At 56.5% G+C, this 19,683-nt stretch overlaps 1 protein-coding gene across 2 annotated transcripts in view; it reads right to left on the reverse strand.

Annotated features, from left to right (window-relative positions):
• Nucleotides 1-1,016: 1,016 nt before the first annotated feature.
• Nucleotides 1,017-19,683, reverse strand: part of UNC5B (unc-5 netrin receptor B) — an 84,216-nt gene continuing 65,549 nt past the window's right edge. Inside the window, exons 3-17 of one of the 2 annotated variants that reach the window (XM_059052739.2) lie at nt 16,094-16,237; nt 15,524-15,627; nt 14,010-14,190; nt 13,084-13,251; nt 12,144-12,308; nt 11,898-11,930; nt 9,749-9,943; nt 9,007-9,396; nt 8,288-8,375; nt 7,243-7,411; nt 6,881-7,114; nt 4,669-4,818; nt 3,963-4,127; nt 2,695-2,876; nt 1,017-1,824 (exon numbers count right to left, since the gene is read on the reverse strand). In XM_059052739.2, coding sequence (XP_058908722.1) covers nt 1,659-1,824; nt 2,695-2,876; nt 3,963-4,127; nt 4,669-4,818; nt 6,881-7,114; nt 7,243-7,411; nt 8,288-8,375; nt 9,007-9,396; nt 9,749-9,943; nt 11,898-11,930; nt 12,144-12,308; nt 13,084-13,251; nt 14,010-14,190; nt 15,524-15,627; nt 16,094-16,237 — 2,534 coding nt within the window. In that variant the 3' untranslated portion in view covers nt 1,017-1,658. The remainder of the gene's footprint in view (nt 1,825-2,694; nt 2,877-3,962; nt 4,128-4,668; nt 4,819-6,880; nt 7,115-7,242; nt 7,412-8,287; nt 8,376-9,006; nt 9,397-9,748; nt 9,944-11,897; nt 11,931-12,143; nt 12,309-13,083; nt 13,252-14,009; nt 14,191-15,523; nt 15,628-16,093; nt 16,238-19,683) is intronic. The other variant, XM_067025436.1, reaches the window with a different exon arrangement.

Here is a 19,683-nt window from a genome sequence, read left to right on the forward strand (position 1 = left end):
CCTTGGAACATCCTGGAACAGGCTGGAGAGGGGGTGCCAGGCCCTCCACCCTGGCAACGCTGCCTGTCAAAGCTTCCTTCAAACTCTGTTAGACTGCGGAGGAAGGGTGACAATAGGGTTGCAGGGAGGTGCCTGTGGAGATCAGAGCTGGGAAAATAGCCCTCCACCCTTCCTCCTCCACTCGGGCCAGTGTGTAAAGCACAGCCAAGCAGCCACCTCCCAGCCTCCCATGCCACCCGCAGGGATGGCTGCTAACACGTTCCTCAAAGCCACACTGACCCCAGAAGCTCAGGCTTCTGCAGCTAGAGAGGCCCTCTTATCCACCCCTTCTGTTTTACAGAAGTAACCAAGCCTGGGAAAGGGCATTAAGAGAGCGTCCACCTGCTCCAGCCCACCTCGTCTAGAGGCTGCTGGGTGGGCGTGTCCTGGCTGGCCCCACCCTGGGATGCGGGAGAGAGATGCGTCCATGGGGGATTCTCATCCCTGACTTCTCTCTCTCTGTTAGGGCCCCCCTCTCCAGAAGCCACCAGACCACAGTGCTGGAAATTCTCCCTGGCTCACAGCTGGGCTGGCCCGCCCACATTTTCCATCCCAGGGCCTCTTAATCTGGATTCCTGGGGGCCCAGACGAGACTTGGAGCACCTGCCTGGGGCTGTGAGAGGGAGGCAGGACCCCACCTCAAGCCAGATCTCAGGGCTCCTTGGCTTTACTGATTCAGCATCTGCTTAAGATTTTAGAAAGAAACATGGGACCACAGCTCAAACCTCATCTGACCCTGTAGAACTGTGGAAGCTGAGGCCTTGTTAGGATTTAGTCTAAGATAAAATCATTAGCAGCAAAGTGTTCCCTATTCAGTCTCTCTCTCCCTGATTCACACACACACACACACACACACACACACACACACACACTCCTGGCCAGAACCACAAGCATGCCCACACTCACCCATACTCAAGAAAAGTGTTTTCTATTTTTTGTGTGTGTTGTTTTTTCATTTTCTTTTTCTTTTTTTTCTTAAAAAGGACTTATCCAAATATCTGGATAATAAATCATTTGCGTTTCCTAAGAAACTGGGTTTTCTTTTCCCTTGTGGTTTTGGTGTTTTTCTTTTTTTGAGCCTTACTAGCAGTCTGAAGCTTTCTTTCTTTCCTTCTTTCTTTCCTCTTCCTTTTTGCTTGTGGACAGGAGAGAGCAGTTTGTCTGAACTGTACTTGACTCCTCGAAGAGGAAAACAGTGTGAAAGGAGAAAGGGGCTTAGGGAGGAGGGAGAAATCAATAGCCGAGGAAGAGAATGAAGAGCACATCTAAAACAGATGCACCCCAGAGACCCTGGGGCAGAGGGTGGGAGGGCCACCTCCTTGCTCCCCTAGCTGCCTCCAGAGGCCCCATCCCCATCCCGGTTCCTGCACAGCGGTCTGAGGTCAGGAGAGACAGCAGGAGGTGGAGAAGGACCGCAGGGTCCTCCCAACAACAACGTCCATGGATTTCCTAAGGCTGGTCGTGGTCTGGGGGTGGGTCAAGGGGAGGAGGAGGAGGAAGGGCGATTCTGGCCGTGAGCTCGGGAGCAGAGGAGGCCCAACTGCCCCACAGGAGGTTGCCCTGGGCCTGCCTATGTCAGCCGCCTGCTGGTCCCTAACAGCCCGCGGGTTTGGGGCAGCTCAGCAGTCCCCGTCGGTGGCCATGGCCACCAGCATCTCACTCTTGCCCATCTCCTCCAAGGCACTCGCCAGGCTGTTGAGGTCCCCGTCGTCCTGCTGCAGAGCTTCCCAGAGGTCGAGGATCACACCCGTGGGGCTCGCTTTTGTGGCAAAGTAGTTCAGGTATCTGATGGAGGGAAGGAGAAGGACACTGGGCTCCCAAAATGCTCAGCCCCTCCCAGGAGCCTGGGGTGGAGGGAGCACTGGGAGTACATCCCAGGAGCACCGGGGCGGTGGGCTCTGGGCTCCCACAATCCTGGGTCTGAATTCCGGCCCCTCTGCTTGCAGGCTGTGTGGCCCTGGGCAAGTCACTGCTCCTCTCTGAGCCCCAGTCTCATCTCTAAAATGGAAACTGTCCTGCTCATCATCAGTCATCATCATCATTATTACGATCATTGAAAGACACCGGCCCCAGGAGAGGCTGTCCAAACCTGGCACTCCATTCTCTCTCTCCATCCCACATTCATTCTCTGCCTGCTCTCACCTGCCCCATGCACTCCCCTGAAATCAGGAACAAAGCCTCTGACATCCTTATAGATCCCATCCATTTTTAGTAAGATGTCTTCTACATGGCATCTGCTCAATGCAGGTTTATTAAATAGTTTCTCAGTAAGTGTACCATAATAATGATGACTAATTGCCATTACATTTATCCAGCATTTTAAGTTCTCCAGAAGAGTTTTGACACCAGGATGCATTCTGTCACCCAGCAAGCATTTCCAAAACACCTGCTCTGTCCTGGACACAGGACTGCTGACTGTGATCACACTTGGCTGGTATCCTGGCTTTACCTGATTCTCAAGGGCCAGCACTCTGAGCACGATGCTCCTCAAGGAACCAGCTTCTCAGACTTAGCACACCCAAGCCTGAGCTCCTGGTCTACCGCAAACGGCGGATCCGCTCGTGGACCATCAGGCTGCCTGCCCCACCTGCCCCATGGGGACAGAGGGAGTGGGGCGGCTGTGGTCCAGGCCGGGCGGGCTGTCCCGACACTCACCGGTCCATGGAGAGCTTCTGCGCCAACAACCGCCAGTCATTGCCGCGCGAGTTGGGGGCGTCCAGGCTGTTGCATATCTTCTGGCGGATGGAAACGGGGATCTTGAAGGCGTAGGGTCCCAGCTGGGTGGTGACTGCGCTGCTGGGGGCGGAGCAAAGGGCATCCAGGGAGCCAGCAGGCGTCTGGAAGAGCAGGGGGCAAGGGTGAGAGGGGCAGAGGGCTCCCTGTGCACGGCTCACTGGGCATCTGCCCCTCCAGCCTTTCGGCCTGGGGACTGTGAGGTCTCAGAGGCTCCGGCCGCTCCCCCGCCTCAGGGCAGGCTCCAGCTGCTCAGTCAAAGGGCTCCTCCCCTGGAAGGTCAGCTCTCCAGGGCCAGGGCTTCGCACCCGGCTCCCCGCCCTCGGGGTGCACATGCTATTGCACTGCCTGGGCCAGTGCTGATGCCATCTCGTGATTACAAAGTCATGAGGGGTCTCAGCCCCAGTCTAATCCAGGTGGACCCACTTTTACACAAATGCAAATGAAGTCTGGAAAGGAGAAGTGACTAATCCATGGTCACATGCCATGTTAGTGGTAGAGCTAGGTCTAGACCAAGGGTCCCCAGCCAGTCCGCAGTCTGTTAGGAACCTGGCGGCACAGCAGGAGGTGAGTGGCGGGGGTCGGGCGAGCAAAGCTTCATCTGCTGCTCCCCATTGCTCGCATTTCCGCCTGAATCATCCCCCGCACCAGCCACCCGCCCCCCCCCCCCCACCCCGTCCGTCCACCGCCAGTCCGTGGAAAACCTGTCTTCCATGAAACCAGTCCCTGGTGCCAAAATGGTTGGGGACCGCTGGTCTAGACTATATCCAGTGCTCTTTACACTGAACTGTAAGGAGGGCCTAGCACTGTTCCCTGGGTGGCCTAGGTTTTATAAACCTCAATCCGGATTATAGTGGTGGAGAGCCACAGGCTTAGGCCAAGCATTGGCTTGATACAAGGTCCTGATACCTGCCCTCCCTAAAACTTTCTTTCTCGTCTCCCAGGTGGGGATCCTCGTATCTGTCTCCCTGGCGGTTGTACAGATTCGGTGAGATTTGGTACAGCCCAAGCCCAGGCTCAGCACTCAGTAAGTCACAGCTGTTAGCAAAGAGTGACCAAGTCCCAGCTCAGACCTGGGAGGTGAGGAGCACAGCTCTGTGGGAGGTGGCCTTTCCCCCAGATGAGGGGGAGCCTGGGGTCTGCACGCTGCAGCGCCCAGCCCCGTGGGGCATCCGCTTTCCGGCCCTCACCTCTGCCAGCGTGGTGTGCAGCTGGAATATCTGGCCCTCCCCCTCCACCTGCCGCACGCAGATCTTGCAGGTGAGCTCCGTGGAGGCCAGGCTATGCCTCTCCAGGGTGAAGGTGCAGTGCAGGGCCTTCTGGCTGCCACTCCAAATGTGATAGAAGGGGATCTCCTGGGGGAGGAGGGGCAGGGTCAAGGAGGCGTGGCCAGCCTGCCCTGCCCTTGGGGAATGGAGGCGGAGGCAGGTCAGGGGGCCAGCCTCAGGGAGGGCTGGGACCTCTCCATCCAGGTGGGCAGAGGAAGAGAAGCTGGGCAAGGGCCCTTCAGTTGAGAAAGGGAGTATATGGGTGAGAAGGCACGAGTCTGAATATGTGACTGTGTGTGTGCATGTGTCTGGGTCTGGGAAGCCTCATGGACTCAATGGTGTCACACAGATGGGCGCGGGCAGAGGGGTGTGACCATCTGCCAGCCGTGAATGCTCTTAGAGATGGTAAGGTCTCTTTAAAGATGACGGGTACAGGCATTTGTGTGTGGGAGTATGTGACAGGGGTGGCAGGGAGAGGGAGACAGAGAGAGACACAGGGGTGGGAGTGGGGACCAAGGCTGCAGGACCGAGGGAGGAGGCAGGGAGGGGAGTTGGTCTTCTCTGGGCAGCCCCCCAAGTGCGCCCCTCCCCAGCTCCATCCCTCCCCCTCCTGGGGCCCAGCCCTCACCTGATACTTGGCCAGCAGCTTGCTCCTCCAGTGGGCGTGGGGCATGTCGTGGAGGGAGAGGCGCAGGTTATGGTAACTGTCCTTAAACAGCAGGGGTTTTGGCTCCTCCACTAGGTAGCCACCCAGGGTCCGCTCCAGCTCCAGCACCTCCTGTGGGCCAGGGAGCAATGAGAAGGGGGAGCCCATCACATTTGGCCAAAGGGCCCTTTCTTGCTGCAAGTCTGGGGCTTGGGGACACACGTGGGCAGAGGGGACTGGGCTGTAACACTGAAGGCAGGGAACCATCTGAGCCACAGGGCTGGGATCTGGTTAAGTGCTCGTAGAAGACTTACTGTGTGGATAGATGCATGAATGAATGGATGGAGGGAAAAACAGATGGATGAATGGACAGATGGTGGGACAGGTGGATGGATGAATGGATTTACAGATGACTGAATAGAGGGACTGATGGATGGATGGCTAAGTAGATGGACAAATAGATGGGTTGACAAATGGATGGATAGACAGATCAACAGAGACAGACAGACAAAATGATGTACAGATGAATATACAAATGGATGGGTACAGAAACAGAAGAACAGATGGAAGAAAAGATAAATGCGTGGATGAGTGATGGCTGGATGGACAGATAGATTATGGACTAAATGAATATACAGACAGATGGGCAGAAAGTTGGGTGGACGGATGGATGCATGGATAGATGGGTGAATGGATAGATGGATGGACAGACGGATGGATGGGGATTGAATAAATAAAGAACGCCATCAAGCCAATATGTGGCAACTTCCCTCTTGATCTCCGTTCCATTCTCTGACTATAACTAGATGTTAGCCAATGCCCGAAGACCAAGGGATCCAGGCTGCAAGAGCATTTCCCAGGAGCCTCTAACCTATTATGGGCCTCCTGCAAGTTCAGGTCAGCCTGGTCCCAGCAGAAGACACTCACTCTCCCACAAGGCCTTTTAACCTGTGTTGCATCGGTCGGCAACTTGGAGTGTGAGACAAGTCACATGAGACTGAGAGGCAAAGGAGATAGAAAGGCCCACAGATCGTGGGCGAGAGGAGGCCTGGAGCCTCCTCCTGGAAAGGAGAAGGCTTCAGAGAAGGAGGGGATGGAAGGATGGAGAAGGAAAAGGGGTTTAAATAGGGCCAAGGCTCTGTGCTCTTCCGCTGTTTGTCAGGATGAGACTGAGATCCTGGGAACTGGTGGGAGAGCTGGGCAGAGAATGGACAGGGTCCTAGAGGCTGGGGGGACAGGGTGGTACTAATACCTGCCGTTATCAGGTTCTAGGTGCTAAAATCCGGTCCCTTTGCCTTCTCTCTCTTCCTGCCCCGAACCCCTTCTCATCTGCCATGCGCCCCCTTCGCTTAAGGCCACTGTCCGTTCTTTTGCACACACTAGGAGCTTGGCTATCAGCCACCCCCTCCCCCTCCCCCTGTTCCTCCCATCAGTCAGTTTCTGTCCATTCTACTGACTAAACAGACTCCAGGCCCCTCTCCAGCTGTTGTCACTGTCTGTTGTCCAGGGTCCAGCTGCAGCCTCCCAATTGGTCTCCGTGCCTCTTGTCTGCCCATCCCCACTGCGTAGCTTTCAAAAGAGCACCCATGAACAGGTGTCCACTGGGCCTCTGCCCCCACCCACTGGATAGGTTCCAAATTGCTTGCCATGACCCCAAGGCTATTGGGAGGCTGAGCCCTGCCTGTCTCTCCAGCCCCACCTCTCACATCCCTGCATGCTTTGGCACACAGAACAACACACCTGCCTCTGCATAAGCCGCTCTGTCTCTTGGAATGCGCTTCCTCCTTCTCTGCCCGGAATACCCACCTGTCCCTTGGAGCTTAGGTCTAAGGTCAGCCCTGCTGTGAAGCCTTCTCAGACCCCCACCCCAACAACCAGGACCTGCCAGCCCCTCCCAGGCTGATGTTCCCTTAGCCCTGCATCAGTGATCCCCTGGTCTGTCTCCCACCTCTAGCCCGCAGCTTGGTGAGGGCAGAACTGTGCGCAACTCATCTCTGTATCTCGAGGATCTGATGCGATTTCAATGTCTGAGGAACAAATGGATGACTGAATGAGGCTGATGGTGGCAGGGGGTGCCTGGCAGGTACCATGATCCTGGGGAGGGGGATACTGGAAGGTACCATGCAGCTGGCCGGCTGTGGGTGAGGTACCCGCAGTGTGCAGGCCCGTGTGGGTACCGATGGCCTGGCCTTACCTTCAGTGCTACGGGCGTGTCCTCCAGGCAGTAGACCCTGAGGCTGTACTCCAGAGAGGTGCAGAGGGCTGGGGCGAAGATGGCCAGCTGGAGCCGCTTGACTGCCAAGCGGGAGTAGGACTCCCCCGTGAAGACGTAGGTGCCCAGCTGGTCCAACAAGATGTGGCAGGACCTGGCCTCCAGCTGGCAGTAGCAGGGGGTGTTAAGGGTCTCCTCATCCAGGGTGACCACCTCCTGCAGGGTGACAGTGGGGGTGAGGTGGCTGCACCAGCCAAGGCCCTGGAGAGGGTCCAACCAGGTTAGGCCAGGAAGAAAGGGGCGGGTTGGGTTAGGGGACCCGGCCCCTGGCCTTGGCTCCTCACCTCCCAGTGGCCCTGGTGGGCCTGGGTCTTGAGCTGGAAGATCCAGTCACCGGCACTGACTTCAGCGCAGTGTGGCACCGTGAGGATGACGGGGCGGCACAGCAGGAGGCCCGTGGGCCCGCAGGTCACCGAAGGGCTCAATACTGTCTGGGTCCCTTCCGAAAGCGGGCTGTGGTGGGGTGGAGGGCAGGAGGGAGGCAGTGAGGGAGCGCTGCTGGGCTCCCCGCTCCGCCCCAGCTCCTGGGATGGGAGAAGGCAGGACTGCGCCCTGGGGGCTCCCAGAGGCTACGGGTTAAGGAAAAATGGCACTGGCCTTGAGATCGTTTCTAAATTTTTGCTATTACTCTGCAATATCCTCATAGCCAAATCTTTGCTCCCATTTTCAAAGGTTCTGCACTCCAGGCATGTTGTGGATAGGTGCTGCTAAAGTGCCCTCTGGAAAGCTGGTACCCATCCACGCTCCCACCGACGTACCGTGGGAGGGCTGTGTTCCCATTCTCTCACCAGGATGAAGGTATTATAACAACTGAAAATATCTTTGCAAGTTGATGAAGCAAAAAAACTTCCAGTATCTTATGGCTGTCTGAATGACCATTTCTTTGACTACAAATTAGGTCAAACATTTTCTCATGACCTACTGGCCACTGTGTGTGTGTATGTGTGTGTGTGTGTGTGTGTGTGTGTGTATAAGAGAGAGTGTGTGTGAATCACTTGTTCATATCCTTTGTCCATTTTTGTACTGAGATGTTCAGTTTTTCTTATTGGTCTCCCAAACCTCTTTACATAGTGAGGATAGTACCCCTTGGTCATATTGTAGCCAGCTGGTCAACTGGCTTTCAGTTTTATGATTTGTTGTGCTGGTTTGTCAAGGTTTAAACGTGAACATAATAAGATCTAGCAATGTCTTCCTTGGAGAACTACCTTTGGCCTTAGGATTGGACTTAGAAGGGGAGATGGTGACATTTGAGCCTAAGGTGGGCAAGCAGCAGGGAGAGAGAGGCCGAGAAGGGGGCAGCTGGGCTGGGGCTGGGGTCTCTATACTCACAGGGTGTTTTCTGCCTTGTTGATGAGGAGGTACATCTCATAGAACTTGCCCTGGGGAATGGCTCCATTGGGCACCAGCAGGCTGACCCCTAGCGCGAGAAGGAGGTCAATAGGGAGGGGCTGGAGGGAGTCCAGGAGCTTAGAACAGGGGATGGGGGGTTGGCCCCCATCTTGGAGAAGGGAGAGAAAGACATCTGAGCTCCTGGTGGTCACCAGCAAGGAGTGGGGAGAGGGGACTGGGTGCAAGGAAACGCCAGGTCACTGACTGCAGAGGGGCTGTCAAGTAGCACAGGGGCCACTGGCACTGCAATGGGGTATAGAGATGGGGCAAAGACCTGGAGTCGGAAGGAGCAGTGCCAGCCCCAGCCTAGCGCAGTGTATGACGCTGGGAAACTGTCAACTGCTGGCTCTGCAACCTGAGCTGGGCAGCCCTGCCTTTTCAACAGCACTCTGTAGGTTTGTTGACTACATCGGGGTATTCTTTCCCACTCACCAGATGGTGAAACTGAGGTTTAGAGAGTTCCCCTGCCCTTGTGAGGCAGAGGCAGGCCTGGACTCCAGGTCTTCTATTTTATAATCACTTCTTCCCCCCCTGGGCCTCACTTTCCCCATCTGCGAAAGGGGACCAGGGAAGCCCTATCTTCTGCTGGGTGAGTGCTGGGACTGTCTAGAGGGGACATGCTGAGGCCAGACTGATGGGCGAGCAGAGCAGGGACCCACCTGTGTCAGGGATGCTGAGCCTCCCGCCCAGGCAGCCAAAGGTGCCGCTGACACTGCTCCCCGGGTCACGGGGCATGCCCAGGAGCTGCTGGGAGCCGAGGCTGGCACTGCGCAGGTGCAGGAAGTGGGCATCCCGGGCAAAATCACCAGGGTAAGTGCCGGGTGGCAGGACTCCCAGCAGCTCAGCCCCGTCTGCCAGGCCTGGCCCAGAGCTGGTAGTGCTAGAGTTGTAGACCTTGATCTTGAGGTTGGGCAGGGGGTCCAGCAGGGGTGAGTTGGTCATTGGGATCTTGTCGGCCGAGTCCTGCAGGGCGTACACGGGTCCGCGGTAGATGCCCGCACTGGCAGTGAGGTCCGGAGGCACAGATGGGTGCAGGAGCTGCGGGTTGTCTGCAGGGCCGGGGGCTGCAGTCAGACCAGCCGTGCCTCGCTGGCCCTGTCCCACCCTCTGCACCCGAGGGGGGGCGTTCTTCTACAAAATCCTACCCAAACGTCCAGCTCTGAAAGGTTCCATTGCCACCTGCGGTAGGAAGCTTAGGGACTCACCACCTGGGTTACTTCTTCTTTCCTGCATCTCTCTAACCAAACTCATCCAGTGATCTTTAGAGAAAACTCTAGGAAAACCTCTTAGAGTCAGGAGGGAGTCAGGAGCCTCTGCTCTAGTCTGGCTGGTCTGGCTGGCTGCCACACCCCCTGGGAATCCTGCCTGCACCCGCCACCCCAGGTGTTCCCAGGTCCTTACTGGGCCTCGCAGTCTTAAAGTTGACTGGGTGGAAGCCGCCAGTGAGGGCGGCGGACGAGTCGGTGATGTCGGTGTCGAAGTCCCGGCAGTTGCGGCGGTACACGACCACCCCTACCACCACGAGGACGGCCACCACCACGAAGATGGACACCACAAGGCCTGCGTACAGCGCCACATCCCCCGAGGACTCCAGAACTGCGGGGACAGGAGGGCTGAGTGAGGGCCAGGGGGCAGAAACCGTGGCCCTGAGGGAGCCAGAGATTCCCTTGGTCCCCGGGGAGAGGCAGGGCCTGGGACAGACTGGTGCTGTGCTAGGTTCTAATCTGAGCCCTGCCAGACAGGCTGGTGACCTCAGGCAAGGCTTGAACCTCTCTGACTGTCAGTCTCTATAAGTAAAATGGTTTAAATGTCCCTGCCCCCCTGCCCTGCTTCCCTCCCCGTGTGGCAAGGAGAGGCAAAGGGACTCCTGGAGTTAACACTCCTAAGAGTTAACTCATTGCTCTCTGCCCAGGAGGTGACAAGGCGTCTGTGGCTCAGAGTCACGGGACCACTAAGTGTCCTCTCAGAGCTGGGATTAAGACCTAGCGCCTTACTAGCATCCTGCAGCAATCTCTATAGGACCCAGGGCCCTGGTTCCCAGAAATCTCTGCTAGTAGCCACTCTGAGCTCACCTTCCATTCTGTGCTGAGGGCAGGAGGTGGGTGCGGGGGGGGGAGATGGAGGGGGAACAGCAGGAGGGGAATGAGGTGCGTGGCAATGGGATGGAGAGGAGGGGAGCAGGTGGAAGGGAAGGAAGGGGCTCAGGGAGGCAACCCATGTCAACACTCCCCCCCCGCCCCCCAGACAGGCTGCTGGGCTGGAGGAGGCCCAGCTCTGGGTAAGGGGCAGGGCAGGCTGCTGCTCAGCTAGAAGGAACTCCACATAGCTAGGCAAGGAAGTGTCAGGGTCAAGAGGCAGGGTCCAAAGCAGGTCTGTCCAACAGAACTCTCTATGATGATGGCACATCCCATGTCTGCACTGTCCCCCATGACAGCCACTAGCCACGGGTGGTTATTAAACGACTAAAATGCGGCTGGCTTGACTGAGGAAATGAGTTTTTAAATATATTTATTTTCAGCTAAGATAAATACAATTTTCAAGCCACACGTGGCTAGTGGCTACGATACTGGACAGCACAGCCTAGCCAAGACGGCTGCCCTTCCCCCGTGTTTCCTTCGGGAGCTCCGGGAAGCCCCTGTCCACTCCCTCCCCTCCCCAGGGACCCTCGGAGAGGAAGGCCCACTTTCCTTCCTGGTGGTGGCCTGAGCTTCAGCAAGGTAGGGCAGGGCTCTCAGCCCTCATTTTTGCCTGCTTCTACCACCTTCTGGACCCCCATCTCTCCTCATTCTTGGGCTCCCCAGGAGAGCTGCCAGGGAAGGTCCCCAGGGCTGGGCTCCCACCTCTCTGGGGGCTTCGCCTCGTGACATTGTCACTAATCATGGGGGTCACTTGCCTGGTGATTTACAATATCTAATCAGTCACCAGTCTGGCCCCCCTGTGAGTTGCACTGAAGGCCCTCACTACTGCTTTGATAACCCCAGAATTATTTGGAAATTGTGGTTTAATTACCACACGCCAATCTGCCCAAGCAGCTTTACTACAGCGGAGCATAGCCCCTGGGGGATGGATGATGAGCCGCAGGGTCTGACGCAGAGCAGTGGGCATCCCAAGGACCTAGGAGGCTTCAGTCGGCGGCTGGGGGCACAGTGCGGGGCAGGTGTGGGCCTGCTTGCTGGCCCCCCTCCCACAGAGGACAACCAAGGGGTGGGGCTCGGAGCAGCAGCTCTGGCCAAATACTTAGGTTCGAATCCTGGCTGGATCCTTGGGTATGTCCCTTCTCTCTGAGAATCAGTTTCTCCTCCTATAACGGGAGGGGTCAGGATGGCATCCTAGGGCCTTTCTGTCAGCCGAGGGTCTGACTGTCTGACTGTGATGAAGACCATGCCACATGCAGCGTCAGGTGCTGGGAACCCCGTGGAGGGCTGGTAGTGGGCACCTTCAGCTTTCCCTGCCCCTCGCCCTGCCCTGCACCCCACCCCCTGGAAAAGCCAGCCGAGGAAAACCAGGGATCCCCCCAGAGGAAAGAGAACAGCCATGAAGTGGGACTTACGGTGGCTTTTGGGGTCACTTAGAGTTTTCTTATCTGTTGAGGGAAATAAACGGAAAGACAATGACACAGATGGCAGGGAAAGGGTGGTAGAGGAGGTGACGGGGAGATGCGTGGATGAGATGACACAGTGGCAGGTGGGCAGGGGCCCCGAGGGGCTGGCTCCACTGAAGGCTGGGAGGGGAGGGCCGGGGGGCCCTTATCTGGAAACAGAGCCCCCACTCTGGGCCCTTCCTTCCAAGGACTCACTCTGCACACACAGCCCGTCGGTGCAATTCTTGGAGTCAAGCAGGGTCCCGCTGCAGTCTCGGCCTCCGTTCTGGGGAGGGGGCGCCATGCATTCGCGGCTGCGCCAGTGCGCACACTCGGTGCTACAGGCCGACCACTTGCTCCACTCTGTCCACGCGCCATCAACTGTGGGGACATAGCACGTGGTGCATGGGGACACGTGCATGCATAGAATGCATGCACAGTTATGTGTGTACAACACAGCAGTGCATGCACACACACACACACACAGTGCAGCAGGGAAAGAGGAACCCAAGACACACGCACGCCATCCAGCGAAATCCACGCCTCATGTCAGTGCAGAGACAGGAGCACCAGGTGGGTGAAGACAGCCCAAACAGACACATAAGGTCACTGACGCAGATACAGCTCAGGGCACAAGTGTACACACAGAGCCACAAACCCAGGGTGAAAAACACCACATCAGTCACACAAACATGTCACCAAAGAGAGAGAACAAAGACCAACCAATGTGGCCACAGAGTAACACAGAAGGAAGAGAGGACTACAGCAAGATAGGGTCAGCGGCCAGGTGTGTCTAGCAGTCAAGGGCAGGAGCACAGGCTCTCTGACCCCAGGAACCTCTGGGGCCCCGGCCTGGGGGCTGACGCTGAGAACCCTCGGCCTGGACAGCAGACCGCCCACCCCTCAGACCGCAGCTCAGAGCCTCTGCCTCTGTCTCTCCTGCAGCCCAGGGCAGAAGAGGAGGTCAGCGGGCACAGCATGCAGTCCAGCCTGGTGAGCCAGCTGCGGGGCCCAGGACAAGCACCTTCTGCCCCCACCCTACCCCGACGGGGAGAGATTGGCTGCCCTGACTGGCAGACACCGGAGCACAGAAGGCGGGGCTGGGGCTGGCATGGAGCTGGGCATGGGTGGACTGCCACCTGGCCGGTGGCCTCACCTGGGCACACGGTGGTGCAGGCAGTCTTCTGGAAGGCCTGGCCCTCACAGAAGGCACCTCCGTTGAGTGGGGCGGGGTTGGTGCAGGTCCGTGTGCGTTTCTGCCAGCCGCGGCCACAGCGGTTGGAGCAGGGTGACCACTCAGCCCAGCTGGACCAGCCGCCGTTCACTGCAGGGGTAGCAGTTGTCAGCAGGTTGGCCTGGCTCTTCGCCCCGTGGGCCCCCCAAGCCCCATCCTCCAGCCATGATGAGGCGCCTCTGCTGAGGCCTGGCCCTTCCTAGTTGGACCCCTCCTGCCTCCAGGGCTGGGGACTCAGATACCAGCAGGCAGACCTGGGCTGCATCTGTCAGCACCAGAGGCGACCCAGGAGGTCATTGTCTATTCCCCGCCCCACTGTACAATGGCAAACAAAGGTCCAGAGAGGGCTGACACTTATACAATGTCTCCCCGTGAGTAATGGGGAGCTTGGAACTGGAACCCAGTACAGGGCCCTTTCTACAACACTCATTTCAGCCATGGCTCTGGCCCTCCCACCCAAGGGGACAGCAATGAACAGCTGACGGGCCTGAGCAGTGGTCCCTAACTGCTACAACAACAGGCTTGGGGATGGGGATACCGACTGGGCCCTGCCCTAGCCCTGACTCTCAGAGAACTGGGTTTTCCCCTTGAGGGATAAGCAAATGGCCTGAGAAGTGGCAAGTGCTCCTGGCTGGGGACCCAGGAGTCCCTGACTTCACCACTAGCTTTGCTGTGTGACCTTGTGAAGGCACCTCCCCTCTCTGGGCCTCCTCGTCCTCCCCACCTGTTCACCAAGGTCCTGCTGGCTTCCGGGTAGGGAAGGGTCAGCCGTATAGCCCCAGGCTCTCCCTGCTCCCTCGGCTGTGTCCTCCCCCAAACCCCCCAACCCAGCCCACCCTGGGCCGCACCGTAGACAATGATGGTGGCGGTGGTGCTGCGGCGCTTGGCCACGATGTTCTTGGCCACGCAGGTGTAGTTGGCTGTATCTGACAGGCGAGCCTGGCGGATGATGAGGTTGTGGTCGATGGTGAGCAGGAAGTTGGTGTCCTGGGTGGGGTCGATAACCTCCTCGTTCTTGAGCCATTCCACCTGCAGGGGCAGGGTTGCAGCTTTGAGGGCCCAGGGCCTAATTCCCTGCACCCCGGGAATGGGCCCTCTCTTGAGGGGAAGGGAGGCCTGACCATAAATAGGACTGCAGTTCTAGCTGTGTCCACCCACGGTGGTGACCCAGCAGGCAGGGCCTCCACGGGCCAGGCACTGTGCTGGACACTGCAGAACACAGTGGTTAAGATGACCACCCACCAGCTGAGCGGCCTTGGGAAGGGACTTCCACTTGGCCTCAATTTCATCAACTGTAAGATGATATTTAATAGCACTATCCATAGGACTACTGTGAGGATGAAATAATCAGTATATGGAAAGTGTGGAGGCCATGCCTGGCTCACGGTAAGTACTGATACTAAATAAGAACAAGTCTTCATCATTAACTCTGCAAACCGACTCCCTTAGCCAGGGTGAGAGGCCTGGCAGGTGATTAAAAACATGGTCCCTGGTCTGGCAGACCTAGGTGTGCAAATGCCAGCTCCGCCACTCACTAGCTGGGTCACCCTGGGTGACCGCTTCACCTGTCCCAGTGCTGTGTTCCCAGCCGCAAGATGGGATGACAATATCCACCTTGAAGGGTTGCTATGAGGACCAGCGTGCCGAATGCCAGGCACATGTGGGAGCCACGAAGGGTAGCTATTACAGAAGGTGCCTGTCTGAGCTCATTTCCAGAGGCGGGCCTGGGCTGGGGGGAAGCTAAGTGATTAGAGCAAAGGTTCTGAGCTGGAAGCCCAGGGTTCCATCTTCCCCAATCCTGTTCTACTGAGGTCCCTGGCAACAAAGCTGAGATGTTTCCCCATGCCCTGCTCTGAATAGAGGACCTCCAGTGAAGGGAGCGGGAGAGAGGAAGCAGGTCTGGAACACAAGCAGGGCAGTGAGAGGACAGGTAGGCATCACCCAGGGATGCAGAGGCCATGTGGTGCAGGAAGGGGTGATCAGCTTGTGGGCTGAGTTTGTGCTCAGACGCACATATTATGATACACATAAAGCTGGGGCCTTGGGTTCTGGGTGGGGTGGGGGAAAATGGTGTATATGGATACTTCTCTTGCAGGAGATTGAGCCTGGGGTCAACCCAAGGAGCGCTGGGGGTTCCTGCCCCAGCTCTGCCCCATCCTGTGGGGTTATGCCTACGGAGGGCCTAGCTGGGGTCTGGTATGTGCCGAGTTCTACAGAGGCTGCAGTTCCTTTCTCTCTCTAGCCTTGATATCCCCATCTGTGAAATACGAGGGCTCTGGAAGGCTGAGGCATTGTGGCTGGTGGTAAATACCATGACTGGCTGGCCTGTGCCATCCCCAAAGTCCCCCATATCCCCACTAACCTCAGCCACAGGCACCCCCTCTGGTGGGCGGCATTGTAGGAGAACTTCGTGGTCCAGGGGCACTTCCTTGCCCAGAGGCTCCTGATCGAAGTTCTTGCGCAGGTCTGGGAGAAGGAAGGAAAACTGTTCCAAGGCACAGTCAGGCGCGGTGCAGGGAGGAGGCCAGTCAGGCAGAGCTGGATCCTGAAGGGCCCCATTCTAGCCACTAGGTGGCAGTGCACACCAAGGGAATGTTCTCGGGGACACCTGGCCTTTACCTGGAGAACTTCTTCTCCAAGATGAGGGCCTCACCAGGTGGACTCGGGGGAACAAGCTTCCCTCCCTGACTCTGGGATCCTATGCACATGGTGGCCGGGGACGTGAGGAAGCTGGCAGCTTCCTTATATAAAAGTAGGCAAAAAAGGGCCATTAGAAATCCTGGGGCCAAAGGTGGCACAGGTTCTGGGTCATGGAGCCTTCTGAGCTGGCATCCCTGTGCCCTGATGTCTGTGTGTGGAATTCTCTCTCCAGGATCCACAGGGAAGGGAAGAGCGCCCAGAAGAATGGGGTGAGGGTGTCAGGGTGGCGTACATGCAATGCGGACATAGGCCCGGCGACTCTTGGTGGTGCCCGCAGAGCTCCAGGCCACGCACTGGCACCAGTAATCCTCCAGCCCAAACAGCTCCTCCACCTGCTGCCGCGACACCTCGATCTGCACCTCTCGCACCTGCAGGCCTGGGAGGAGGAGAGAGACGCCATCAGGGGGCAGGTCTGAGGACAGAAGACACCAGACATGGGACCATAATATCTCTCTCCTTTCCAACCCGCTGAGTCCTGTGGGCTCCTCTCCCAAGTGCCTCACATTTTCATTTTTCTCATCTCATCTGCCTTGATCCTGACCCAGCCACCACTGCAGCTCACCTGGAAACTCAGTGGCTAACCCAAGCCCGCTGCCCCCATCCAATCAACTTTCCACCCTGCAGATAGCTCTTCAAAAGGCACAAATGGCATGTCATTCCCCTGCTATGTCTCCAGTCATCGCAGTGTAAAGACTCAGACCTTCCACGTGGCCTCCAGGCCCTGTACGATCTACCCACTGCAGCCTCACCGGGTGTCTTCCAGGCCCCCATGTTTTCCTGGCCTCTCTAGCCACAGGGCCTTTGCACATCCAGTCCCCTGCCTGGAACTCTCTTCTGTCCTTTCTGTGTCCAGTGAACTCCCAGTCACCGTCAGCTTTGGGCTGGGCCTCACTTTGGAGGGAAGCCCCCTGATGTTGGCCCACCCCCACCAGCTGTCAAAGTATCGCTCAGCACTCCCACCACTGCACTGGACATTGGTCTGTGCAGTTATCATTCCCCACCCGGCACTGACCATTACCTGGAACCGTATTATATATTGACGTGTTCATGTGTTAACTATCTCCTGCTGGAGAATGAGGTGGGGCTTTGCCCTGTTCACTGCTGTGGCCCAGGGCCTGGCACAGACAATGGGCTCAACAAATACGAGGCAAGCATGTGGCCCCTCTCTGGTCCTGGCTCAGGAGCCTGTGGGGCTGGAGTTGAGGGAAGGCCCCTCTTCCTGGGAACCCCTAACCTCTTAATGACTCCCTGCTAAGGCCCAAGGGCCTCCTTGAATGACTGGATCCACCAGCCCACAGAGAAGGAATCACTCACTCTTTGCCAATCCTCCCTTGACAAAACCCTCTACATTCAGGAAAGGGATGAACCCTCCTGGATGAGGGCACCCATCCGAACCTCCTCCCCAAAGCTTGTGGGAGAACTGTAAGGCCTCCTCTACCAGGAAGCCCTCCCTGACTATCCCCTTGGTCTCGGAATTCCTAAAGCTATTCCTCCTCGCTATCATGTATCTGAGCTCATCCTCTCATGGTTGCTTGTGGGTTCTGATAAGCCCCTCAAGGGAGGGACTGTTGAGTGTACACATTGTAGTCCTGTGGCATGGTGGTTAGATGGAGGGCTGGACTGCTTCTTGACAGGTTTGAATCCTGGCCCTACCTTCACTCCCCAATTGTGTGACTTTCGCTGAGTTACTTAGCCTCTTTGAGCCTCGGTTCCCTCCTCAGAGTAAAACACTCAGGGTAAATTCTAAATGAATCATGGCAATTATAGCACCCAGCCCAGGCTGGACACAAATCTAATCTGGCAGCTCATCTGGATCTCATCCAGCCCCTTCCTTTTTCATCTGGAGAAACTGAGGCTTGGAGAGGGTAGGTGGCAGGCCCGAAGTCCCAGAGCAAGTTGCCAGCAGAGCTGAGATCAGCTATCTGGCATCCTGCCCCAGTTAGAGCTCTGCCCAGTAATGAATGACACCTCTCTGGACCTCTCCCAGTGAAATCATTGCCTTAACTCTCCTGCATCCTGAGGGAGGGGGGCCCTTGCACTGGGAGCCCAGACAATGAAGAGCCCCTCCTGATGGCCAGGGATCTAAATTGGAGGGGGCTGGTGTTTGCTGTGGGTGGAGCACTAGGAGGGAAGAGGCTTCCTGGGGGACAGGGGCCCTGCCTGCTGGCAGTGGCTGCCTGGACTGCTTGCTCTACAAGTGATGCTGCATGGCCCAGGGCAGGAGAGTGGGGCCCTGCCCTTTACTCACCAGGCTGGGAGCCTGGAGGAGTGGCCCCTCTCAAGGGGGTCATCCATCCAGAATGTTTCACGAGCACCCAACAGCTGGACAGATAAACTACCACCCAGCAGGGCTTGACACCGTGGCAATGATCACCAGCAGGCAAAGAGGAGGACAGGGGCCTTTGGTCTCCCAGACTTGGGCCCCAGACTAGGTGTCCCCCTCAGCATGATGGCCAAGTGGCAGGCAGTGCCTGGACCAGGACACCCAGAGTTGTGCTGCCTGCCTTGACCTGGAATGAGCTAGTGGGTGGGTTCGTCCCGCCTCTTTTGGCCCCCATCCTGTTTTCAAGGCTTCAGAGAGTGCCAGGGAGGGCTAGGGGTGGGAAGAAGGAGGAACCAGCCACCCTGCTGCCAAGGGTGTGGCCTGCTGGACCACTGTCCATTCTTTGTAGCTAATGGGGATAACAGTGTCTTGATTTCTAGGGCTGGCAGGACTTGTGTGCCTGGTAGCAAGGGAGAAGAGCCACCCTGTTACTAATAATCACAGGGTCTGTGAGGTGCCCTAGCAGGATACACTGTCCCCTTGCTCTGCAAGGCCAGAGGGGCTCAGGGGGACAGAGAGGTAAGAATAGGTTTCAAGAGGAAAGAAGCCAACAAAAACCCAGAAAGAAGATGGAGGAAACAGGTGTTTATTGAGCACCTGCTGGGTCCTGGCACTGTGCTCAACGCTGTACAGGTACCACCTTGTTCCATCCTCAATAAGACCTGTTAATATCCCAGTTTACAAAGAGAGAAACTGGGGCTCAGAGAGGTTGAGTGACTTCCTCAGGGTCACACAGCCAGAGCATGGGGGCAGCTGGGATATGGTGGTTTTTTCCCTTTTAAATTTTCTTTTTTGGAGAATTCCCTGGTGGTCCAGTGGTTAGGACTCCATGCTTTCACTGCCGCGGGCACAGGTTCAATCCCTGGTTGGGGAACTAAGATCTCACAAGCCGTGTGGAGTGGCCAAAAAAAAGAAAAAAAAAATCAGATAAAAAATCCTTTTCTTGGGACTTTCCTGGTGGTCCAGTGGTTAAGAATCCCTCTTGCAATGCAGGGGAAGCAGGTTTGATCCCTGGTCAGGGAACTGAAATCCCACATGCCATGCGGCAACTAAGCCCGTGCACCACAACCAGAGAGAAGCCCACACATGGCAACGAAGAGCCTGCACACTGCATCCAAGACCCGATGCAGCCAAAAATAAATAAATAAATAATTTTTTTTTAAGTCTTTTTTTTATTTTTAGATTTTGAGTGAGAATGAGACTCCAACTCTAACTTTAAAAATTCTTGAAATTCTTTAAAATTATTTATAAAATATACATAACCTACAACTTACCATTTTGACCAGTTTTTAGGGTACAGTGTTGAATGACATTAAGTACATTCTGGGGTATGATTTTAAGCCTGAGTGGTTCTGAAATCTGTCAGCTTTTCACAGAAAAATAGAAGTTGAAGGAGGAAGAAAGAAGGAGAGAGAGTGAAAGAGAGTATGTCAGGGGAGAGACACAAGAATGAGACCGAGGCAGAGAAAGAGAGAGACATAAGGGAAAAAAGACAGACA

Source organism: Kogia breviceps, chromosome 2 (genome assembly GCF_026419965.1).
Source record: "Kogia breviceps isolate mKogBre1 chromosome 2, mKogBre1 haplotype 1, whole genome shotgun sequence".
In the NCBI taxonomy this organism is placed as follows: Eukaryota; Metazoa; Chordata; class Mammalia; order Artiodactyla; family Physeteridae; genus Kogia; species Kogia breviceps.